This window comes from Haliotis rufescens, unplaced genomic scaffold (genome assembly GCF_023055435.1).
Source record: "Haliotis rufescens isolate VD_foot unplaced genomic scaffold, xgHalRufe1.0.p SCAF_69, whole genome shotgun sequence".
Taxonomy (NCBI): Eukaryota; Metazoa; Mollusca; class Gastropoda; order Lepetellida; family Haliotidae; genus Haliotis; species Haliotis rufescens.
The window spans coordinates 928,543-956,308 of NW_025964360.1; the positions used below are offsets into that span (position 1 = coordinate 928,543).

The 27,766-nt window shown below is 41.2% G+C and overlaps 2 protein-coding genes across 3 annotated transcripts in view; one reads left to right on the top strand and one right to left on the bottom strand.

Annotated features, from left to right (window-relative positions):
* The first annotated feature begins 15,433 nt into the window (after positions 1-15,433).
* LOC124148700 (ras-related protein Ral-A-like) overlaps positions 15,434-27,766 on the top strand; it is a 76,064-nt gene continuing 63,731 nt past the window's right edge. For both annotated transcript variants that reach the window (XM_046519936.2, XM_046519937.2), the window contains exon 1: positions 15,434-15,574. The gene's annotated coding sequence lies outside the window, so the exon portion shown is untranslated. The remainder of the gene's footprint in view (positions 15,575-27,766) is intronic.
* On the bottom strand, positions 20,058-20,825 carry LOC124148671 (ring-infected erythrocyte surface antigen-like). The gene has a single exon (XM_046519903.2). It carries the CDS (start codon positions 20,823-20,825, stop codon positions 20,058-20,060), a length of 768 nt encoding a protein of 255 aa, XP_046375859.2.

Sequence of the window (27,766 nt, forward strand, 5' to 3'; positions counted from 1 at the left end):
ATATACACAGCTCACAGATACAATACACGCAGCACACACACACACACACACACAATACACACAGCTCACAGATACAATACACGCAGCACACACACACACACACAATACACAGCTCACAAATACAATACACGCAGCACACACACACACGCACATACACACACACACACACACACACACACAAAATACACAGCTCACAAATACAATACACGCAGCACACACACACACACACACACAATACACACAGCTCACAGATACAATACACGCAGCACACACACACACACACACAATACACAGCTCACAAATACAATACACGCAGCACACACACACACGCACATACACACACACACACACACACACACACACACACACACACACACACAAAATACACAGCTCACACATACAATACACGCAGCACACACACACACACAATATACACAGCTCACAGATACAATACACGCAGCACACACACACACACACAATACACACAGCTCACAGATACAATACACGCAGCACACACACACACACACACAATACACAGCTCACAAATACAATACACGCAGCACACACACACACACACACACACAAAATACACAGCTCACAAATACAATACACGCAGCACACACACACACACACAATATACACAGCTCACAAATACAATACACACACCACATCACGCACCAATACACACGAGAGCCCGCAATAAACAAACAACACAAAAAGGGTGATACATACAATTAACACATGGTAAACAAATCTCACACACGTAACCTCGAGCCGTGTTACATAAGGTTCAATAGTAGTCAGGAGTGTCTGCACAAAGCGGGGGTGTCACTCTGACAACCGAATGGACAAATTTCCTTCAGAGATTAATTTTGTAAAAGTAAACGTCAACATTGGAAGTGTTTACACTGACAAAAATATCACTATTCTGTTCACAAATGAACGATTTTGAGAAATCACTTTGAAAAATATTAATATCTCAATATAACAAATTTATTATTTCTAAGTTTATAATTATCATACACATATACGATGGATTCGAATTCACTATTAATGAAGCCTGGTACGGACAAGGGACCCAGATCTGCATTTCGAACTAAAGCCATTTCGAACACTGGGCCTACGGAAAGTTGCAATTAATTGCTAAGAAGACTTATTTTACAAGTTATCCTGGCAATCGATGCGTGTTGTTGAACGTCGTGGTCAGGCAATTTGATAGAACGCCTCTGTGTTGAAGTGGATAGAACGTCTGCTTGGAGAGCGAAAGCTGGTTCGATCTATGGCAGCATCTAACTAATTGACGTTAAAAGATGGTACTTGTTGTTACCCTGCCTGTCGAGGATAAAACAAGGACTTGTCAGGTAAGAGTCAGTACACTGTGTCTGAGCGTTGCCACACAAGTGCCATAATCTGGAACGCGACGTTAAACACCTTTTCACTACCTGTCACTACCGGCAGTAATTTGACATCTCACTATTTCATGTCTACACACGACCCGCGAAGATTCTGGGGGTAGAATAGGTCTTCAGCAACCCATGCTTGCCGTAAAAGGGGACTATGCTTGTCGTAAAAGGCCACTAACGGGATCGGGTGGTCAGGCTCGCTGACTTGGTTGATGCATGTCATCGATCCCAATTGCGTGGATCGATGCTCATGTTGTCAATCACTGGATTGTCTGGTCCAGACTCGATTATTTACAGACTGCCGTCATATAGCTGGAATATTGCTGAGTGCGGCGTTAAACAACAAACCAACCAACCAACCATGTCTACACACCAGACAATATAGTGACTTATATAGAGCTGGAGCAACAATGCACGTCCAAACTGCTCCTGCAAATTGTGGTGCACCGCCTGAATGGGGATTAAACCGCTGTGACGTGCTGCGCGGCCGCAGTGTGTGCCAGCGTTACCATCGGATCCCCTCATAGCAGTTCCTGAAAAACTGCGTCACTGACGACAAACACTGGAACATTAGGTGTCACTGACGACAAACACTGGAACATTAGGTGTCACTGACGACAAACACTGGAACATTAGGTGTCACTGACGTCAAATACTGGAACATTAGGTGTCGCTGACGACAAACACTGGAACATTAGGTGTCACTGACGTCAAACAGTGGAACATTAGGTGTCACTGGCGACAAACACTGGAACATTAGGTGTCCCTGACGACAAACACTGGAACATTAGGTGTCACTGACGACAAACACTGGAACACTAGGTGTCACTGACGACAAACACTAGAACATTAGGTGTCACTGACGACAAATACTGGAAAATTAGGTGTCACTGACGACAAATACTGGAACATTAGGTGTCCCTGACGACAAACACTGGAACATTAGGTGTCACTCACGACAAACAGTGAAACATTAGGTGTCCCTGACGACAAACACTGGAACATTAGGTGTCAATGACGACAAACACTGGAACATTAGGTGTCACTGACGACAAACACTGGAACATTAGGTGTCACTGACGACAAACACTGGAACATTAGTTGTCACTGACGACAAACACTGGAACATTAGGTGTCACTGACGACAAACACTGGAACATTAGGTCTCACTGACGACAAACACTGGAACATTAGGTGTCCCTGACGACAAACACTGGAACATTAGGTGTCAATGACGACAAACACTGGAACATTAGGTGTCACTGACGACAAACACTGGAACATTAGTTGTCACTGACGACAAACACTGGAACATTAGGTGTCAATGACGACAAACACTTGAACATAAGGTGTCACTGACGTCAAACACTGGAACATTAGGTGTCACTGACGACAAACAATGGAACATTAGGTGTCCCTGACGACAAACACTGGAACATTAGGTGTCACTGACGACAAACACTGGAACATTAGGTGTCACTCACGACAAACAGTGAAACATAGGGTGTCCCTGACGACAAACACTGGAACATTAGGTGTCAATGACGACAAACACTGGAACATTAGGTGTCAATGACGACAAACACTGGAACATTAGGTGTCACTGACGACAAACACTGGAACATTAGGTGTCACTGACGACAAACACTGGAACATTAGGTGTCAATGACGACAAACACTGGAACATTAGGTGTCACTGACGTCAAACACTGGAACATTAGGTGTCACTGACGACAAACAATGGAACATTAGGTGTCACTCACGACAAACACTGGAAGATTAGGTGTCCCTGACGACAAACACTGGAACATTAGGTGTCACTCACGACAAACAGTGAAAAATAGGGTGTCCCTGACGACAAACACTGGAACATTAGGTGTCAATGACGACAAACACTGGAACATTAGGTGTCAATGACGACAAACACTGGAACATTAGGTGTCACTCACGACAAACAGTGAAACATAGGGTGTCCCTGACGACAAACACTGGAACATTAGGTGTCAATGACGACAAACACTGGAACATTAGGTGTCAATGACGACAAACACTGGAACATTAGGTGTCACTGACGACAAACACTGGAACATTAGGTGTCACTGACGACAAACACTGGAACATTAGGTGTCAATGACGACAAACACTGGAACATTAGGTGTCACTGACGTCAAACACTGGAACATTAGGTGTCACTGACGACAAACACTGGAACATTAGGTGTCACTCACGACAAACAGTGAAAAATAGGGTGTCCCTGACGACAAACACTGGAACATTAGGTGTCAATGACGACAAACACTGGAACATTAGGTGTCAATGACGACAAACACTGGAACATTAGGTGTCACTGACGACAAACACTGGAACATTAGTTGTCACTGACGACAAACACTGGAACATTAGGTGTCACTGGCGACAAACACTTGAACATTAGGTGTCACTGACGACAAATACTGGAACATTAGGTGTCACTGACGACAAACACTGGAACATTAGGTGTCCATGACGATAAACACTGGAACATTAGGTGTCACTGGCGACAAACACTGGTACATTAGGTGTCCCTGGCGACAAACACTGGAACATTAGTTGTCACTGACGACAAACACTGGAACATTAGGTGTCACTGACGACAAACACTGGAACATTAGGTGTCACTGGCGACAAACACTGGAACATTAGGTGTCCCTGACTTCAAACACTGGAACATAAGGTGTCCCTGACGACAAACACTGGAACATTAGGTGTCACTCACGACAAACACTGAAACATTAGGTGTCCCTGACGACAAACACTGGAACATTAGGTGTCAATGACGACAAACACTGGAACATTAGGTGTCACTGACGACAAACACTGGAACATTAGGTGTCACTGACGTCAAACACTGGAACATTAGGTGTCGCTGACGTCAAACATTGGAACATTAGGTGTCACTGACGACAAACACTGGAACATTAGGTGTCACTGACGACAAACAATGGAACATTAGGTGTCACTGACGACAAACAATGGAACATTAGGTGTCACTGACGTCAAACACTGGAACATTAGGAGTCACTGACGACAAACAATGGAACATTAGGTGTCGCTGACGTCAAACACTGGAACATTAGGTGTCACTGACATCAAACACTGGAACATTAGGAGTCACCGACGACAAACACTGGAACATTAGGTGTCACTGGCGACAAACACTTGAACATTAGGTGTCACTCACGACAAACACTGGAACATTAGGTGTCCCTGACGACAAATACTGGAACATTAGGTGTCACTGACGTCAAACACTGGAACATTAGGTGTTCCTGACGACAAACACTGGAACATTAGGTGTCACTGATTTCAAACACTGGAACATTAGGTGTCACTGACGACAAACACTGGAACATTAGGTGTTTCTCACGACAAACAGTGAAATATTAGGTGTCCCTGACGACAAACACTGGAACATTAGGTGTCAATGACGACAAACACTGGAACATTAGGTGTCACTCACGACAAACACTGGAACATTAGGTGTCCCTGACGACAAACACTTGAACATTAGGTGTCAATGACGACAAACACTGGAACATTAGGTGTCACTGACGACAAACACTGGAACATAAGGTGTCACTCACGACAAACACTGGAACATTAGGTGTCACTGACGACAAACACTGGAACATTAGGTGTCACTGGCGACAAACACTGGAACATTAGGTGTCCCTGACTTCAAACACTGGAACATTAGGTGTCACTCACGACAAACACTGGAACATTAGGTGTCACTCACGACAAACACTGAAACATTAGGTGTCCCTGACGACAAACACTGGAACATTAGGTGTCAATGACGACAAACACTGGAACATTAGGTGTCACTGACGACAAATACTGGAACATTAGGTGTCACTCACGACAAACACTGGAACATTAGGTGTCACTGACGACAAACAGTGAAACATTAGGTGTCCCTGACGACAAACACTGGAACATTAGGTGTCACTGACGACAAACACTGGAACATTAGGTGTCACGAATGACAAACACTGGAACATTAGGTGTCACTAGCGACAAACACTGGTACATTAGGTGTCACGAATGACAAACACTGGGTCATTAGGTGTCACTGACGACAAACACTGGTACATTAGGTGTCCCTGACGTCAAAAAATGTACACTGGAACATTAGTTGCTAATGACGACAAGCACTGGAACATTAGGTGTCACTGACGACAAACACTGGACCATTAGGTGTCACTGACGACAAACACTGATACATTAGGTGTCACTGACGTCAAACACTGGACCATTAGGTGTCACTGACGACAAACACTGGTACATTAGGTGTCACTGACGTCAAAAAATGTACACTGGAACATTAGTTGCCAATGACGACAAACACTGGACATTAGGTGTCACTGACGTAACCGTATAAATCTGTCCTGTGCTCTAGTAGTGGTACGTGATCGACCGGCCCCCCGATGAATTTGAGTGAGTGAGTTGGGTTTAACGCCGCTTTTAACATTATTCCAGTTATATCACGGCGTGTCAGCTTAATGTGGGAGGAAAGCCCGAAGTGATGCAGGTCTCTGACGTTTACCACTTCGGTGAAACCCACGAGCATGGGTATGGTGCTGACAAACCTAGAAACATAATCGGGGCGAACCGGGATTCGAACCCCCAAACATAGGTTTCTGGCGTGTCCAAGGGACGCAACTCTGCACAGCGAATCGCGGCGCCTTAGACGACTTGGTCACCCGTGCCCCCGAAACGGGTTTTAACATTTTTTGGGATTGATACACAGATGAGCGTTTGACACAGACATGTTTACGAGCGCCATGTAAAGTTTATGGCGACTTCAAAGCCGTGTTGCCGCTGAAGCTAATCTCACGCATGAACATTCGCCAGTCTACCGTCATAAACGATGCAACCGCGTGGCGCTTGTTTATCGGATTAATTTATTAACTAAAGTAATTACAGTCGCATCAGTCTCTTCTATTTCCGTACTCCGTCGACATGTCGCGGATTAATATTCCTCTAAATGTCATTAAGGACGTTTCCACTTTGTAACACAGATGATATTGGAGAAGACAATCATATTTATTTATTGTTTGTTTGTTTATGTGTTGTTAACGCCGCACTCAGCAATATTCCAGCTATATGACGGCGGTCTGTAAATTATCGGGTCTGGACTAGACAATCCAGTGAGCATCGATCCACGCAATTGGGATACAATGACATGCATCAACCAAGTCAGCGAGCCCGAGCCCGTTTGTCGCCTCTTACAAATATTGTTTGTAAATTGCGAGGCAAAATGGATTTGAACAAAACATTACAAACGTTATCAAAACGTTACTCGGCTGGCCCCTGTTGTGAGATATTCAATGACATGACATCACCATCGAATGTGCATTTCTTGTTTATTTCATTTTTACCCACCACCAAACATGGGTGTATACTTTCTTTTGTCCGTCAGTCAATGTAATTATTTTACTGTACAAAGATCTTTGTACATTCCAATTTGCTACACTCAATCCATCGAAATTTCAACTTGTATTAGGCATTCAAAGTATTTTCATGTAATCTTTAGAGCATTAATTTTGGTAAAACTTTCATTGTTTGTATGTTTATGTTGTCTGCTCTCCAAATATTCCATCTATCCGAAATAATCGAGACTGGACCAGACAATCCAGTGATTGATATTAGGAGTGAGTTAGTTGGGTTTAACGCCGCTTTTTACAGTATTCCAGTTATATCACGGCGTGTCAGCTTAATGTGGGAGGAAAGCCGGAAGTGATGCAGGTCTCAGACGTTTACCACTTCGATGAAACCCACGAGCACGGGTATGGTGCTGACAAACCTAGAAACAGCATCGGGGCGAACCGGGATTCAAACCCACAATCATAGGTTTCTGGCGTGACCAAGGGACGCAACTCTGCACAGCGAATCGCGGCGCCTTAGACGACTTGGCCACCCGTGCAGGGTGTCATGTATGCTAGGCTGTCAGTCATCTCCCCGAGCTTGACCACCCGATCCACTAAGTCGCCTTTTTATGACTATCCAGGCCGCTAGGGGTTTATTATAACCGGGAATCATTCTATAAATGCATCAGATGTTTATAAAGGTCTCTACGTAGTAAACATCTGTATAATGATGTCACCCCGTGGGATTTCTGGTTAGAATAAGTCCCCCGCAACCTATATGCAGGTCGTAAAAGGCGACAAAATGGATCGGGTGGTCAGGTCATTGGCTAATATATACCCTTCGTACCCCGACGTGGCTCGCTGTTCACAATATCGATCACCGGATTGACTGGTCGGACTGTTCCAGACTCGGTTATCTACAAATAGCTGGAATATAGCTGAGAGCGGCGTTAAACAAACAAACAAACAAACAAACAAACAAACGAACAAACAGACGAACATAATGCTGTCATCTTTCATTTACCACTGACATATGTTAAAGTTAACGTGCTACGTCTATAAAGTTCCGATATGTTATATAACACGTGATGAAGATCCGGAAGAAGCCCAACAACAATTCTCCCCATACACATCCGGGTTCCGGAGCTTGCGTGGAGTTTAAAGACAGATGCATCTTGATAAATAAACTCACATAGCAATGCCGTACAATGATCCGGAATGCATGCATAGAATTCAGGAAGAGGGAATGTCAGGAACTGACAAATCTGACTTTTCTTTCGAAGCGGTGATCAAAGTGCACGGTTAGTGGTTCTGTCTCCATTATTGTGTTGTTTGTTTGTTGTTTAACGCCGCACTTAGAAATATTCCAGCTATATTTGTTTGTTGTTTAACGCCGCACTCGGCAATATTCCAGCTTTATGACGGCGGTCCGTAAATAATCGAGTCTGGACCAGACAATCAAGTGATTGATATCATGATCATCGATCCACGCAATTGGGATACGATGACATGCATCAACCAAGTCAGCGAGCCTTACCACCCGATCCCGTTAGTCTCCTCTAACTACAAGTTTAGTTCCCTGTTAGGGCAAGCCTTGAGGCTGAAGACCAATTCTAGCCCGGATCTTCACGAGTCTCCAGCTATACGACGGCGGTGCATTATTTTATGTTGAATTATATCTATTTCCTCTCTTGCTTTACCGGGGCGGTCGGGTAGCCTAGTGGTTAAAGCGTTCGCTCGTCACGCCGAAGACCCGGGTTCGATTCCCGACATGGGTACAATGTGTGAAGCCCATTTCTGGTGTCCCCAGCCGTGATATTGCTGGAATATTGCTAAAAGCGGCGTTAAACCATACTCACTCACTCACTCACTCTTGCTTTACCGTATAAGGTGTAAATAAAGTGCATGGTACTGTAACCAGTAAAACATGTGCATGTTATACTAATTACTTACATCAAGCGAAACGCTGCATCCTTGTATGCATGTATAACGCATGCATGATTGTGTTTTTTTACAAAGACGCAAGCACGAAACAACATTAGAAGTCTGCGGAGTGAGTGGGATGCTGTTTATCGCTACACGTACGGTAGTTCTACAGTCATCGGACGGCGATCTCATACATATACACTTCCGGGGGGGTGGGGGTGGGGGTGGGGGGGTGGGGGGTGGGGGGTGGGGGGGGCACGGGGGGCCCTAGACTAACATTTAGTCTCTAAAATCTTATATTACACAATACCCTTCTTGACTCTAAAAAAAAAAAAAATTCCCTATGCTGATTTCTGTGGAATAGAGCTAGCTTGAGCTGGCTAGACTTGCTTTTGTTTGCATTTCTAGATTATGTTTTTTTCATAAAATAAATATATTCCACGGTCATGGTGCAGGGGGGGGGGGGGGGGGGGGGGGGGGGGGCAGTCGTCTAGGGGCCGCGATTCGCTGTGCAGAGTTGCGTCCCTTTGGCACTCCAGAAACCTATGATTGTGGGTTCGAATCCCGGTTCGCCCCGATTATGTTTCTAGGTTTGTCAGCACCATACCCGTGCTCGTGGGTTTCATCGAAGTGGTAAACGTCTGAGACCTGCATCACTTCGGGCTTTCCTCCCACATTAAGCTGACACGCCGTGATATAACTGGAATAATGTTAAAAGCGGCGTTAAACCCAACTAACTCACTCACTCACTCACATATACATTTCTGGGGAGAGGAAAGTATACACCCATGTTTGGTGGTGGGTAAAAATGAAATAAACAAGAAATGCACATTCGATGGTGATGTCATGTCATTGAATATCTCACAACAGGGGCCAGCCGAGTAACGTTTTGATAACGTTTGTAATGTTTTGTTCAAATCCAATTTGCCTGGCAGTTTACAAACAATATTTGTAAGAGGCGACAAACGGAATCGGGCTCGCTGACTTGGTTGATGCATGTCATTGTATCCCAATTGCGTGGATCGATGCTCACTGGATTGTCTAGTCCAGACCCGATAATTTACAGACCGCCGTCATACAGATGGAATATTGCTGAGTGCGGCGTTGAACATCACATAAACAAACAAACAATAAATAAATATGATTGTCTTCTCCAATATCATCTGTGTTACAAAGTGGAAACGTCCTTAATAACATTTAGAGGAATATTAATCCACGTCATGTCGACGGAGTACGGAAATAGAAGAGACTGATGCGACTGTAATTACTTTAGTTAATAAATTAATCCGATAAACAAGCGCCACGCGGTTGCATCGTTTATGACGGTAGACTGGCGAATGTTCATGCGTGAGATTAGCTTCAGCGGCAACACGGCTTTGAAGTCGCCATAAACTTTACATGGCGCTCGTAAACATGTCTGTGTCAAACGCTCATCTGTGTATCAATCCCAAAAAATGTTAAAACCCGTTTCGGGGGCACGGGTGACCAAGTCGTCTAAGGCGCCACGATTCGCTGTGCAGAGTTGCGTCCCTTGGGCACTCCAGAAACCTATGATTGTGGGTTCGAATCCCGGTTCGCCTCGATTATGTTTCTAGGTTTGTCAGCACCATACCCGTGCTCGTGGGTTTCATCGAAGTGGTAAACGTCTGAGACCTGCATCACTTCGGGCTTTCCTCCCACATTAAGCTGACACGCCGTGATATAACTGGAATAATGTTAAAAGCGGCGTTAAACCCAACTAACTCACTCACTCACTCACATATACATTTCCGGGGAGTGGAAAGTACACACCCATGTTTGATGGTGGCGAAATATGAACAAACACAAAGTGGTGATTCGATGGTGATGTATTTCTTACAGGTATCTTAGTTGTGTATTGGGCCTTAAGTTTGCAGTGTTCGGCGCCAGTTTTCGTCTTAGTTCAGTAACGTTTTAATAACATTTGTAATTTTTTGGTCAAATTCAATTTTCAAGTGTTTGCTTTCCTTCGCCCGCAGTTTATATGAGGACAAGTCTCATAAGAAAGGATTTTATATTCCCTTTACCCACCAAGTAAAGGTATTTTCTGAAAAAAAACCAGAACAGAAATAGTATATGAATCAGGCGTGTAAGATAATTTTATTTCAGGTGAATACTAGTAATACCGTACAGATATTCCAAGGTGTTGTAATTTGTGAGGGGACACTTTTCAAATGTCTCCACATAAAACTAAATATTGAAAAAAATGTAATTTGATATTAATGTAGTCATAATGAATAGTAAATATGAGCCGCTGATCATGAATTATTACAGTGCAGTGGTTGATAGCAACTTATGCCTGTCGTAAGAGCCAACTAAACGTAAACTGGGTTCAAAATGAATTCCATTTTCTTTTCGTGTGTCCAGCGTCCGAACAGTTAAGACAACTATACATTAACACGACGTTTTATCTTCATCCTAACATCCATCAGATTAATATTGTGATGGGCCTGTGAAGATCCGGGGTCGAATAGGTCTTCAGCAACCCATGCTTGCCATAAAAGGCGACTATGCTTGTCGTAAGAGGCCACTAACGGGATCGGGTGGTCAGGCTCGCTGACTTGGTTGATGCATGTCATCGATCCCAATTGCGTAGATCGATGCTCATGTTGTCAATCACTGGATTGTCTGGTCCAGACTCGATTATTTACAGACCGCCGTCAAGTAGCTGAAATATTGCTGAGTGCGGCGTTAAACAACAATCAAACAAACAAAAATATGTTGATGCCATCGCCACACTCTAACATTATTACAAATCTAGCAAAAATATTTGTACTATGTACATGGAAAGAAATGTACGGTTAACTGCAATTCTGCCTGTACCATAACGTTTGTACGAAAAGGCCTGGGGCCAAAAAGTACTGAAATGAATTGATTGATTGAAAGAGGCGACTAAATAGATCGGGTGGTCAGGCTCGCTGACGTGGTTGATGCATGTCATCGTATCCCAATTGCGTAGATCGATCCTCATGCTGTCAATCACTTGATTGTCTGGTAATGCCTCAATTTTTATTACAGCCCGTCAATTGCTAAGTGCGATATTAAACAAAAGAGAAAAGACCGTTCTTTTACAGAATGGGTTGCAGTTCATTTTTATTGTAAGGGATCACGTCAATTTACACACTAAAATAAATCCAATGTCCGGAATTATTCTTTAATGATGCATAAATTATATAAGTTTAACTGAAAATGTCAGCAGTGAAAATGGCGGGAAATCGTCATGTACCGATCCACCAGTTTTACAGCGAGGACGCAGAGATGGCGCGAGTTGTGGCGTCACGTGACTGTCATCGCCCACCACAGGCAGAGACAGCTGAGAGATCGTCAGTGGGTTTATTCCCTGGGACATATTCGTCAGGGTGGGTGGGGCATGTGTGGCAATTGGAGCGTGCATGTTACCTTGTGTGGGGAGTATAATGTTTACAGGCTGACTGACACATAGCAGTCAAGGGACATATTTGCCAGAACATTGTGAATCCGATTTCTATCGATTTACGTAGAATGGGTGTGTATAAAGATGGGCGTGGTTGACAGAGTGACACCGCAATACCTCACACCGCTCTGAAAACCCCACAGAAACTTGCCACAATATGTCTTTTCAGTGTACGTTTTTTTCATTTGAAAAGGGTTTGTGGATTTTTCAATAAAAATGGAAAGGAGCTTGTGTTAAGAATTAATTTACAAAAGAATGAGTGAGCGAAGATAAGCACCCTCGATTATCCAGACTAATATATTTCCATTCTGTTATGATAAATATTTGCACTGTTTGATAAACTGGATAATCGAGTCATATTCCAGCATCGACATACGCCACAGTAGAGGACAGGGTTTCACACATTGTACTCATGTGGTGAATCAGACCCGGGTCTTCAGTGTGAACGTTTGTTTGTTTGTTGTTTAACGCCGCACTCAGCAGTATTCCAGCTATATGACGGCGGTCTGTAAATAATCGAGTCTGGACCAGACAATCCAGTGATTGATATCATGAGCATCGATTCACTCAATTGGGATCGATGACATGCATCAACCAAGTGAGCGAGCCTGACCACCCGATCCCGTTAGTGGCCTCTTACAACAAGCATAGTCGCCTTTTATGGCAGGCATTGGTTGCTGAAGACATATTCTACCCCGGATCTTCACGGGCCCATCAAAATATTGAATTGATGGATGTTAGGATGAAGATAAAACGTCGTGTTAATGTATAGTTGTCTTAACTGTTCGGACGATGGACACACCAAAAGAAAATGGAATTCATTTTGAACCCAGTTTAAGTTTAGTCGGCTCTCACGACAGGCATAAGTTGCTATCAACCAATATTCAAGCTATATGACGGCGTTCTGTAAATAATCGAGTCTGGACCAGACAATCCAGTGATTGATATCATGAGCATCGATTCACGCAATTGGGATCGATGACATGCATCAACCAAGTCAGCGAGCCTGACCACCCGATCCCGTTAGTCGCCTTTTACGATAAGCACAGTCGCCTTTTACGGCAAGCATGGGTTGCTGAAGACCTATTCTACCCCGGATCTTCACGGGTACTAGTTCGGACAAATGGCGGTTATATTGTGCTATCCCACTGAGATACATATCATGTCGCAGTTAAACATGAATATCCCACACAGACACAGTATACTGACTCCGAGCCGAGCAGTTCTTGTTTTACCCCTTAATATCGAGCGCCAGGCAGGGTAACAACAAGTACCATCTTTTGACGCCTTTTTTGTATGACTTCGGCTCTCCGGTGAGTTGTTATAGCTAGAGGAAAAGAAGAAAAAATAAACAATTTGATTTCAAGGTTTTGACAAAGTATATTTCCAATTAAGACGGGAGTACGGGTGGCCAAGTCGTCCAAGGCGCTGCAATTTGCCATGCAGAGTTGCGTCCCTTAGGCATGCCACGATCCCGTGATCGTGAGTTCTAAAACCAGATTCACGTGATAATGATCACTGGTTTGTCAGCACCATACCCCTGCACGTGCGTTTCTCCTTACTGGTGACCATCTACGACCTGTTTCACTTCTGCTCTCCTCCCACACAATCGTGAGTGAGTGAGTTGGGTTTAAAGCCGCTTTTAACAGTATTACAGTTATATCGCGGCGTGTCAGCTTAATGTGGGAGGAAAGCCCGAAGTGATGCAGGTCTAAGACTTTTACCACTTCAGTGAAACCCTGACAAACCTAGAAACATAATCGGGGCGAATCGGGATTCGAACCAACAATCATAGGTTTCTGGCGCGCCCGAAGGGACGCAACACTGCACAGCGAATCGCGGCGCCTCAGACGACTGGGCCACCCGTGCCCCCACGATATGGCTGAAATACTGCTGATGTGACGTAAAGCTTAAACTCACTCACTCAATCCTCCCACACACAGCTGATACGACGTGATATAAACACGCTCACTCAAAAATGTAAGTTCAAGTTTCTTCAGCTTTTTTTGCCCAGAAAAATAAGAAACTCGGAATACTGAAAGATTCGTGAATACACTTGGGTGTTCTCTTTAACTCATTTTGCTCTTTTTCTGGTATTATAATAGTTATCAAATTTCAGATATATTTGAAAAGAAATGTCGTCATGTATAACTATATGGCATGAGTTAATCGATGGATTAAAATACATTCAACTGATAAATTTTGTCGATTTTTTTCAATTGGAAAAAAACATTTTGTTTCATTAGGAAAATAGAAAACCTGCTCGCTGACAAAGCGCTGGGGCCGTAGAACAAGGGAGCTAACTCCTACTATCGTAGAAGCCGATCACGTTGAAGCCATATTTCTCCATCGGGCGCCAACTCTTCAAATTCTCAGGGGAAAATAGTTTGCACGAGAAAACAAAATCGGAAAACAATAAATAAAACTGTAAAATTGGAAAGAACACAAACAATATGCTGTTGTTTAACCGCAATTAATCGTGTTCTGTCTCATCACGTAAGAATGTTTTGAAATGAACAAAGACGCTTGTCTTGACCATTCCCAACACTAGGTCGGAGAGGCCACGTGAAAATTAACATGGAAGGATTCACCTGAGAACGACGGGAACAATTATCAGATGTCTTGTGCGTATGTTGTATATTATAAACCATACATCATTGCCAGTGCTCAAAGGATGTATGCACGTTTATTCAATCGAAAATCAAATAAATAATTTGCAACTGTCTAAATAATAAACACATATAGTAAGAGTCTAAATTTATGAAATATCGTTATAAATATTTATCAATTATCGATTTTAATTTTAAATAACCAGTTTGATGACCACAATTTTTTCATACATCGTATAATATTTGTAAACTACACAACTGATAATTTTATTTTCGTATTACTTTCTTTTTGTTGTTGTTATTTTGTATTTTTTATGAAAAATGAACATTGGTCATTCAGTAGGAAATAGAAATAATACGTAAATATTATTTTAATAAGAAATAATAAATATTATAACATTGTGCATTAAGTGGGGCTAGATGAATGGTAAAAACACTGTTACAACTGAATATGAGTAATACATAATTGTCCGGTCAATTCTGTAAATTTACATCTTACGAATAACTTTATAACAAGGTGCTATATCGCTTACAACCAGGAAATTGTGTCGTGTAAATACGTTGTTTACAACAGACGCCTATTTGCATGAGCCAATAGATAAAAATAGCCGTGCGGTATATAGGATCCGTCCCAGCATTCAGTCGATAGTGCTCGCCATTTCCACTTCGGGAAAGTTAAAGTCTAATGAAAAGAGTTGTACACTTAAGTGATATTTTAAACCGCTCGCTGGTTATAAACAGCCTTTAAAGGTCACGAGGCTGTTCAATTTTCATGTAAGTATTTTTTGGTTAAATTAGATACAATCTGTTGCCTTTTCTTTTCGTTTTGCGAAGAAATATCAGTGTGCTGTCAAAATTTTGCGTGGGCCGTTCGCCAAGTTCCTATTTCGACTGGGACAGGAAAAAATCATAGGACCTGTAACTCAATCTGATTCGATTTTACAAAAACCTGACAGTTACTTAACTGTCAAAACAGTTCTTGACTTCCTCCGATACAGCGAGTCATTCACTGGATTATTTAGGTCACGTCGAACGGTTTTGGACACCGGTTCAACTTTTCAATGGAATATTTCATCAAAATCGAAAGCTTTTGTCCCAAAGCAGAAGTTTCTATCTAGCCACTGCGACAGTTCTGTCTAGTCTCGATATGATGTTCGTGCATTCCGTTAGTTGATGCAGTGCATGTAACGTATGAGTTAATCAGGGCGTTGTCTTTGCAGTTTAGGCTGATTAGTTGATGTAGGGTAGGCCTATCACTGGTTCACAATGAAGTCAAAGCTAATAGTGATACATTATTTGAGAAGCTTGTTGACATGGGCTCATTTTGATCCATCTGCACACTGATTGTATTGTTAGTCAAAATTATTTTGATGATTAATATTTTTTTATGTAGATCTAAATGTTATCAACTGTTTGGAGCAGAGCCTTTTCACAAATAAGGTATTCTTCTCACGATGTATCGGACCAATTCATTTTCTAGGACATTGAATTATCGTCATCCAAAATGTCCTGCAGATATTTTTCATATGGGTAGAGATTATAGAGTAATGTCCTAGCAAAAATAGATAAAAAATGAAATATCCTACAGACATTTGTCTCCAGGAAAATCCCTGCTTACAGATAATTTCAATTAGTGTGAAACCGAAAACTACCTCATTTGACTTGTTGACACTAATTGTCCTTCCTGCTTTCAAGTTTGTTGAAATTTGAAGGTAGATTAAATAAAGGCATGAGTTTGAAAATGTCATTCAAAATTAGGGAAATAAATCGCCACTTGTCCAGAGCAATCAGCCTAGGTCATATTAATGTGTGAGTGGCTAGGTTCTTGAAGGTGTGAGATGGTATTCGTGGTTTAATAGGAATGTGATGTATTTGTTATCCAGTTTAACTTCCTCGGATGACATTTTTGATATTGGAGAGTTGAATTTTTCACACTTGCAGTATTTTCTTCACAAATGAAGCTTTTCCACTTAACACACTTTCTGTGTCCAGGTAAATATTTTACTCCTTACAACAGTATTTGCTATTTGAGAACAAGTTTATTCATCATCCTTTGAAGCTTATGTGTCATTGTATGCCCACCAATTCTCGAAAAAGTGCAGCACTTGAAATGCAGTGTAAATGTAACCTTGTTAGTCAGAACCCTAATAGTACAGAAACTGCACGTTACTTCCAGTTACCATGGGAACGGTTATATTTAATTAATGGGTAATTTGTTTTCTCTTACCTGGCATGTTAACAATGGTTAAATACTTGTTTATTTGTCAGTAATGTTTTGATAACTTTACATGTTCCCTGCTAGAGTAGTGTACAACTGGAAAACTATGCATACCCAGCAATCATGGGAACATGCATTTTGCCTGTCTGTCATAAAGTGGAATGGCATCTCTTAATGTCAATATACATTGTTTGTTTGACTTAAGATGTATGTAATGCACAGAGCCTAAAGCTTTATTTGGCAATGTGGTGACTAACAAACAAGTCACATCGCAATCTTCGTTTGTTTTCTAATTGTGGTAAATGATAAACATGGCAGAAAGATAAATTGGTTGTATACTTATCATGCTTATCCCTCAGGGAATATAGTTTGATGTACCTCTGTGTGGCCGTGAGGGGCGGTCGGGTAGCCTAGTGGTTAAAGCATGTGCTCACCACGCCGAAGACCCGGGTTCGATTTCCGACATGAGTACAATGTGTGAAGCCCATTTCTGGTGTTCCGTGCCGTGAAATTGCTGGAATATTGCTAAAAGTGGCAAAAAACCTCAGTCACTCACTGTGGCGTGTACACGAACCCACAACTTACAGTATCAATGATTCATCATCTGGAAATTTGTTAATCCAGATGAACTTAATAGAGCTAGTACTATATAGAATAACTAGGCTTCAGTTTATATTGCCCATGGCAACCAGTGTAGAGTGTGTCCCCCTCTGCATTGCTAGTTGGGAATCCCAGGTTAAATACAACCTATGCTGATCTTAAATGAAGAGTTAATGGATGGGATGTTCAGACTCGATGACTTGGTTGATGGTGTATTGTCGTACCCAGAATGTGTGGATAGTTGTTCATAATGAAAGCACTGTGAAGATTCGGGTTAGAACAGGCCTTCAGCAACCCATGCCACTAAGAGGCCACTAATGGGATCAGGTGGTCAGACTCGCCGACTTGGTTGATGCATGTCATCATATCCCAATTGTGTAGATCGATGCTCATAATGTCAATCACTGGATTGTGTGGTCCAGACTTACTTATTTACAGACCGTCATCATATTGCTGGAATATTGCTGAGTGTGGCGTTAAACAACAACAAACATACAAATAATAATGTAAATCACTGGATTGTGTGGTCCAGACTTACTTATTTACAGACCGTCATCATATTGCTGGAATATTGCTGAGTGTGGCGTTAAACAACAACAAACATACAAATACTAATGTAATTCACTGGATTGTCTGGTCCACTATCATATATATATATATATTTATATATAGCTGTGATATTGCTGAATGCGACATAAAAAAATATCACACACACATACTGTATCTGTTATTTACTTCAGTGTAATCAGTTCTGCATAGCCTGCTTGCAAATTCTTGCATCCATTTCCGTTTGAGATCTATTCATATATTCGTCGATGGGTTCAGTTAAAGGTTGTTTGTACTCTCTTGTCCCAGTCAAATATTTGGGAAATAGGTGTTAGAACCAGTTGACAAATTGCATGCGTTTCCCTGAGTGCACTTTGCCAGTCAATGATCATCTAGCATTAAACTGGGATCAGGCTGGTTTTGGCAAGTGCACTATTTTGTTGTTGCTACAAGATGAGGGATGAGTTTGTAACAGGTCTTTGAAAGGCATTTAGAACTGATTCACATGAGGGGATTTATGGATGTCAACTTCTTTATTATGAGGAACACAATGTTTCGGAGTATATACTTACTCCTTCATCAGGTGAATAAATGCTATGAGGCAGAGAACATATACTTATATACCTGTAAGAACATCAAAAGTAATAAGATAACAAAGGTGGAAACTTAGCAAGGGGGAGCCAGCTGATAATTGGCGCTGATAGGCGATTAGCAATGGACAAATGGAAGCCAACACTTACCTTATCACTGATTGGTAATAGGCAATGGACGAACAGTGGTAACTAGCCCTCCATTTGTCCATTGTCAGTTTCATTCTATTGCCTATTATTAGAATGAAATTGACAATGGACAAATGGAAGCCATCTAAATAATTATCACAGACAAAGATCAAAGCAATAAATCCCAAGCACTAGGCACCTGATAAAGGAGTAAGTATATTCTCCGAAACATTGTGTTCCTTATAATAGCGAAGTTGACATCCATAAATTCCCATCTTCAGTTTGAAACTGCCTTGAAAATGCTGCTGCTCGATATGACTGCTGACATTGTGATTGTACATATGTCATGTATTTGTACTGTGAGTTGGTATGTCGAAATCCCAATCTTATAATAGATCAGAATGAACATGTAATCCTTGACGAGTCTGATCGGAATGCCTTTGGGGTAGATTTAAATTCTGGTATAAACTGTTGTTGCACTCACGTCATATGTGGCCCGGTAGTTTACGATGCTGAAGTGTTCCTTAGTCATGGCAGGATAAACTTCTCTGTGGTTCGGGGCGGTCGGGTAGCCTAGTGGTTAAAGCGTTCGATCATCGCGCCGAGGACCTGGGATTGATTCCCGACATGGGTACAATGTGTGAAGCCCATTTCTGGTGCTCCCCGCCGTGATATTGCTGGAATATTGCTATAAGGGCGTTAAACCATGCTCACTCGCTCACTCTCATTGGTCAAGATTTATACTGATTATGAGCATTAGTTTGTCAGCATGAAACCTATCTACCAGCTGTATCCCTAATAACTTTCCTGTCGCATTTGTTGTACACCATTAGCTATGATAATGTTCCGATAAGAGTAAGTCCCAAATTGTTCATTGTTTATCTTGCTGAAGTGAAAGATCAATTTTGTTTTCAGATTAAGTATCTCACTTCATCACAAAACTTAATGATACTTGTGTATGTGTATATATAAATATATATGAGTGTCCTCTGTGGGGAAGTAAGCTGACTGCTGGCGCTACTTAAAACGAAAGGTATAATGTAAATATATATGGAAAATGTGGCACGTACACATGTAGTTGAACATATGAGCAAAGATCACCATGAATGTTGTGACATAATGGCATACTATTGACCAAGCTGCAAGGTGTGGCCGCATCTAGACCCACCCTCTCCTAGGCATCTAGACCCACCCTCTCCTTGGCATCTAGACCCACCCTCTCCTTGGCATCTAGACCCACACTCTCCTTGGCATCTGGACCCACACTCTCCTTGGCATCTAGACCCACCGTCTCCTGGGTATCTAAACCCACCCTCTCCTGGGAATCTAGACCCACCCTTTCCTGGGTATCTAGACCCACCCTCTCCTTGGCATCTAGTCCAACCCTCTCCTTGGTATCTAAACCCACCCTCTCCTGGGTATCTTGACCCACCCTCTCCTGGGTATCTAGACCCACCCTGTCCTTGGCATCTAGTCCCACCCTCTCCTTGGCATCTAGACCCACCGTCTCCTGGGTATCTAGACACGCCCTCTCCTGGGTATCTAGACCCACCCTCTCCTGGGCATCTAGACCCACCCTCTCATTGGCATCTAGACCCACCCTCTCCTGGGTATCTAGACCCACCCTCTCCTGGGCATCTAGACCCACCCTCTCATTGGCATCTAGACCCACCCTCTCCTGGGCATCTAGACCCACCCTCTCATTGGCATCTAGACCCACTCTCTCCTGGGCATCTAGACCCACCCTCTCCTTAGCATCTAGACCCACCCTCTCCTGGGCATCTGGATCCACCCTCTCCTTGGCATCTTGACCCACCCACTCCTGGGCATCTGGACCCACCCTCTCCTGGGTATCTAAACCCACCCTCTCCTTGGCATCTAGACCCACCGTCTCCTGGGCATCTTGACCCACCCTCTCCTGGGCATCTAGACCCACCCTCATCTGGTATCTTCAAAGGGTTCATTTTCTTCTGGTTTAGGGGGCGGTGGAGTAGCCTAGTGGTTGAAGCATTTGCTTGTCACGCCGATCAATGTGTGAAACCCTTTTCTGGTGTCCCCTTCGTGATGTTGCTGAAATATTGCTAAAAGTGTAACACCATGTTCGCTCGCTCGCTCGCTCGCTCACTCACTCACTCACTCACTCACTTTTCTGGCTCTTGTCATTTTGAGGATCAAATTCCATTCCTTATTATGGGGATTCTGGGATAGATAAGATTTCTAGCAACTATGCTTTTCAATTGAAGCGACAATGTGGATTTGGTGGTCAGGTTCAGTGACTTGGTTGATTGTGCACCTTAAGGGTATAGCCCATTCGGTCAGTCACCGGATTGTCTGGCCACGACTTGGTTGTTTACAGGCTGGTGTCTCAAAGCTGTAATACGGCTTGTCTCATGAGCTTGATTCAGTAAAACCTCTTTAGTCTAGTAAGCTTAGCTGTGACAGTAAATCTACTAAGGTGTCACGATACACCTGCCTCATGCATTGATATCTCCCGAAACTTACGTCATGATAGCAGCCTTCGAAATTCACACTAGTCATCTCGCCAGAGGCTACTAGGACAAATGAAAATCCAGTGATGGTAGTCACCATTGACTGGTAGCATTTGAGGGCTACAATCTGAACCAGTTCTCAATGTCAGCGGTAGAAACTAACATTTTTAGGCCTCTGGCCCTTATGATGATAACATATAACAAAACCCTTAAAAATGGCAAATTTCTACTAGTCCTTTTGATAACTTAATCTTGGGTAGTTTGGCAAGACTGGTACCAATTTCTAGTGGCTGAATGTTCAATTTTGCTACGAACTGAATAAAACTGACAGAAAATGTTAGCATAGTAAACCTTTTTGTTGTGTTCAAGCAGGACTAGCTACAAACTCTGAGGACAAGTGATATATGGTTTCTGTGAGACTTCTGTACTAATTCAGAGCACAGAACCTCTGAGGCTGAGATACATATCGCAACATTTAATTTGCACCATTCATGTTTCATGTGGTCAGGCTTGCAAGTGGTTGTTTCTGTCAACCTGGTTATTTTAAAATCATTTCCAGGGGTCCATTAAACTGCTGGCCCATTGGCCTGTGGCCAGTTAAAATTACAAAGGGCTTGCTAAAACGTAAAGAAGATGAACATCTGGCTAGTCAAACTTTCACCCCTTCTCCATGTAGATTTAATATTTTTAATCGGCTAATCATTGTGGAATGACAACCGGCCACCATTTTGTAATGTTGTGTACAATAACTTTATTTTCTCATAAATCATCATGGGGTCACGGGTGGCCCAGTCGTCTTAGGAGCCGCAATTCGCTGTGCAGAGTTGCATCCCTTGGGCACGCCAGAAACCTATGATTGTGAGTTCGAATCCCGGTTCGCCCTGATTATGTTTCTAGGTTTGTCAGCACCATACCCGTGCTCGTCTGAGACCTGCATGACTTCGGGCTTTCCTCCCACATTAAGCCGACACGCCGACTGTTAAAAGCAACGTTAAGCCCAACTCACTCACTCACTCATAAATCATCATAAAATGAGGCAAATGGAAAGCAAGATTTAATCTCAAGAGTGCAGGAAAAAAACATTTTAGGGACGAGATATTTCCAGAGCCCTGCCAAGTGGCTATGGGACCTTTAGGTTTGGCCACTTCACAGCCTGCACCAGTTGGTTTGGAGATAGCCAGTGACGTTTAAAAGGACCAAGGCCTGCTGGCTACAAACAAATTTGTTGGTAAATCTACCCCTGATTTCTAGTATTACAGAGCTCCAGATAAGCTTTTGGTGTTGTGGGTATTTTACCCATGCATTTTAAAATCATTGGGTATCAGTAATTCTATCTGCGTATTCAAATTTCTGTTACCCACTAGTTTTTACACATGTGGGTATTTAAGTTAAATATTTAAAAACACTATTCATCTAGTCCCTGCAAACTGGTGTCGTGTGGGTTCGAGAGCTTTATAGGACTCAAAAATACCACGATACTTCCACAAGAAAGTGTGATGCCAAATAATCATGATGTAACTGTCATCGTGGAGTTTGGCAAGGTTGACGGAATGCCCGTTTATAATTTCAAAATAAGTTGCTGATTTGGTAATCAAATACGCAAGGTTACTTCACAATATTTTGATGATACGCACAAGTTTTATTTTTGTAGCGTATCTGTAATGTTCGTTGCGTACTTGATACGCTTGGATTATATTTTACTGTGTATTTCTGCATTTCCGATGCGTATTTCACGCAGATACGCAGCTTATCTGGAGCTCTGGTATTAAGTATGGTATGCAATCAAATTTTGCTTTTTATTTTGTGTTGGACAGTGAGGCAGTGTTAGAAATTGGCACTAGTCCTGTAGTCCTTGCCAAACTGCCCAATAGTTAAGGTATCATAAGGACTAGTAGAAATTTGCCATTTTTAAGGGTTTTGCTATATGTTATCATGGTAAGGACTAGTGGATAAAAATGTTAGTTTCTACCACTGAGTGAGGTATAAGGATCGGCCAATAAATCGGCCTTGTGCAGAACTCCCTATCTTTTACTTGTAGAAACTTGAAACAGCCTTAAAGAAGGATTTTGTTCATGGACAAACATATCGTGTATCATCAGGTGTAAAACGAAGATGGAGATGCATCGTTGAGTTGTGAGTCCTGACACCCTCAGTGAGGTAGGAGTGACTTGGTGGGAGATCACCAGGGAAGTTCATGCTGCCACCTGGCTAATTGATATGTAATTATTCCCTTACTGTAATGCATGCTCACACGGTGGTAAGTAGAAAAGATGGCCGTTACTTTCATCACATATTATGCTGATGATCAGTGTTCTCACTGGCTTTTGAAACTGGCAGTCCCAGTGGAATGGCAACTCTGAAAATTACCAGTCCAACCCAATTTTTGTCAGTTCAAACTTTGAACAAATTCAGGTGGTATGAAATTTAACTGGTTTTAATTCTTTCAGCAACAATTTTAATGTAGTATATTTCTGAAGGAAGTTATTTAGATTTACAGATCATTTACACATTTTTATTTTGAATATTTCACTTTGATTGATACCTAAGTCACTACACATAGATGTTTAACCTTGAAGCAAAGCAAAATATTAGTTTCTTGCACGAAAAATAGACAATGGGAAAACCCTGATGATAACAGACAAGCTGACTTTGTAAGAAAAATATACTTATTTGATTATCGACAGTGTATTATTCAACAACAAAGATTTACAAGATACCTTATTTGCTGGTCCACAGGGAGTAGCAGTCACAAGATTTCCCTGTCCAAGCCTAGTTTTACTGGTAAAAAAATGGTAATTACCAGTAAACGGGAACACTGGATGATGTTGAATTGAGTCAGACATGCTCACATTATCAACCTCTTTTACCCTGGGATGACCATGACCTCCTGTCCATTAGTTCGAGACAAGTGAAAATCTAGAGGGACTTGTAATTGTCCCCACATCTAAAAAATCAGAAATGAGCTGTATTCCCGATGTGAATCTTTGACAGCTCTTGTTTTGTATGCTGCTGAAGCTTAAAACCTCATTCACTCACTCACACATGCTGACTCTATCAACTGCTGGTTGTCCGGGTCAAAGTTTTCATGTCACTTTGACCTATGGCATATTTCGTTGTACCTACTATCTGCGACTTCAACCATTTGTCCAAATCCCAAATGTAGTAGTAGGGTCTAGTAGTAGTAAGCTTAGCCTATCATAGATCATAATACCCGTGAAGGTCTGGGTTAGAATTGATATTCAGCAACCTCTGCTTGTTGTAAGAGGCAACTTACGGGATAGGGTGGTCAGACTCGTCGACTTGGTTGATGCTTGATATTGTTTCCCAATAGGTCGATGCTCATGATGTCAATCACTGTATTGTCTTTGCCAGACTGGATTATAGATGGATGACTTTCATATAGTTGGAATAATGGTGATATACAGCGAATAAAAGTACATATAATTACACTTACTTGTACTGAAAATGATGGTAAGAGCTCTGTTAGGGCAAGTGGATATAAACGTTTTTGGCTATTTTAAAGCTCTGCACGCTAACGTCGAACCCATTCGACAGAGGTGTCCATCCCCGTGCATCTGATGTCGAACCCATTCGACAGGCGAATAGCATAACAACACCCCAAAATAAAACTCGCCATATCTATTTACCAAGAAGGCTTTGCGTAACATTTAAATTACGTATGACATGCATAAATGCTCAGCTTGCTCAATATCAAAACGTTCAGTCATTTATTTACCTCAAAAAGAAAATACCGCGAGTTAAAAATGTTTCGGCCAAACTTCTCGGCACACAACTACCAGAAACGGCCATTGTTGACTTTTGGCACTTCACGTTGAGCGGCATGCAGTCCGATATTTTCTTTATAATTTCATCATTTTTCCTATTCGATCATAATTTTTGGTTTGCTGACGAAAGGAAAACACTCATGTTCCTTTATTTCTAAAAATTCGCAACTTTCGGTGTAACTAATTGTAAACAAAAACAATCTGAATCGTAACATCATCGATTGGATGGAACTTGTACGATCATGGCAACGGCGGTAAACAAACAACTCCACATGCATAGTTATCCCGTTAAACTATTACAATCATTTTGTTACATCTAACTTAATTTTCTAGAATTATTGACACGTATGTATAAATCTTTGTAAAAAGAATTTCATTTTTAAAGAGTTTGCAAATGATTTTGTTTGATAAACTTTCCGACACATTGACAAGCCGACAAACGTCAGAGATACGTTTGGGCGTGGCCTAACTCGCGAATTGTTGAGTTTAACAAAGTCAACAAACGCTGCGAAAAATGACAAATATTGGATGATACGCAAAATCTGAACTGATATACATTCTAGGTAAACCATTCAATAGCAAAATATTGCATTTTACGAGAAATAATCAAAATACTTGCAATTTTAGCTATCATTTCTGAAACCGGAAGCACGTACCGCATGTGACACATGGAAGCAAAATATGCAAAAGTTGGTAAGCTATCATAAAGAAATTCCGAAATAGATTCAAATTCAAAAGAAAATACATAATTTACTATTTTTCGTCAACTATTTACTATTTATTGATCTGGAGAGCAGTCTTCACTCCTATTTGTTTCATATTTCTTCGTGATTGTCGCCATCAAATGTGTAAGTCTAAATCCGAAACCGTAATGGATTTCACGCTCGATGATTTTAATTTTAAAAATATTTTCTAAAACGAACGCAACGGAGAACGATACAACGTATTGATATGCCATAATAATAACATAATATTGTTATTGGTCTAACATTACAAAAAGAACAATTTAAATATTAAAGATGTTGTTGAAAACTTTCTGAGAACCTCCCGTCCTCTGAACCGATAAAATTTTGGTACACAACGAGGTAGGCTAGTGTAAATATATATAGATTCTAGGCTCCTATATATGTGATTTTGTACCCAAAACAAATTAAATTGTACCCAAAATACTTTGTGAATTTGTACCTTAGAAAATAAGACAATAGATCTATAATTATATTTATGTTTTCATGTAGATGAACAGAACACATGATAAAATATTTCATCAAGTTCCAAATATGATTATGACTGTGATCCTTGAAATTGATTGTTTAGTGTTGAGAGAAAATTGACGTCTTGTCACTGAAGGAGAGGCCAGTTAAGTTGGTTAAACCTAAGTTAGAATGAATTGTTTTGATAGGAAAGTGATATTATGATAAGTTTAAGACACCAAATTGAAATAATTCTAGGTAGATCTACAAAATCACATACCCATTTGGGTAACAAATTACTAGAAATTTTGGGTACAAAAGTCACCACTGTACATTTCAACTGATTTTCGTGAATCAATGGGATAAAAAATTTCGTCTGAATGATTCCTTTTCTCATTTTTTAAGACAAGAATTTGTTTTACATAACAAAACAGGCAGATCTACATGGATCACGTTTAGTCCTAAAATGTGAAAAATATGGACACCTCAGAAATGAGGGCTTATAAGTATTATTCTACCTAACTAGTCACATGGTTTGACTTTGATCTAGGTCTATCTAAGAAAAGTCCTTATGAAAATCTTTTTTTAATTTTTTTATGACACTGACATTTCTGGCACTTAGACAAAGAGTATTCAAGGAAAGACAGATATGTTTTTGAATGAAAATATGACTTCTCTTTATAATTCTTTTTTCATGATGACAGGGGAATTTTTATACACACCAGCTGAGAAGGTGGTGATACTGTGATTGCATACAAAGAAAAAACAGGTTGGAAGCAGTACCTTTATGTATGAAAAAGACCACATAAGGTGAACAAAAGTAATGGGTTGGCTGACTGGAAAAAATACATCTGGCAAGGGTAAACATGTACACAGGCATGTTTCTTTTCATTCCAACCAGAAGACTGAGATTGCATTGTCTAAGAAACCTATGGCAAACTTACCAGCTCATGTGCCACCATGGTTCTTGTGATTAAACAAACAAAAATGTCATGTACTGTTACAAGTACTGTTACTGTAATTAAATTAAATTAATTCCTATTAAATTATATTTCAGAATTGTTTTATTTGGAAACAAACCACATAATGCACAAGATTAATGTTCATATGAGTTTAGTACGTATATGTTAAGGATCTGATTTATTCATTATTCATGGAAAACTAAAATTAAAATGATGACATCAGAGAGTTACTTATTCACATAGTTGATTTTCAGAGTGCAAGATAATAATTGTTGAATAAATATGTTTAAACTAAAGATAATAATTGAAGTTTGATCAGTTACACTGTGCTGATGCAAAGACTAATATTTACTGTCCCCACACACCATCATTGTGGGAAAAATAACTATTAAATATAACTTAAAATTTTAAAACCTGTAAACAGCTGTAAATAATTAAACAATTACAAATCTATCAT

What these genes read in the sequence shown, in the direction of transcription:
- LOC124148671 (XM_046519903.2), bottom strand. Translation starts at nt 20,825, where the DNA reads ATGAGGGTGGGTCTAGATGCCCAGGAGAGGGTGGGTCAAGATGCCCAG.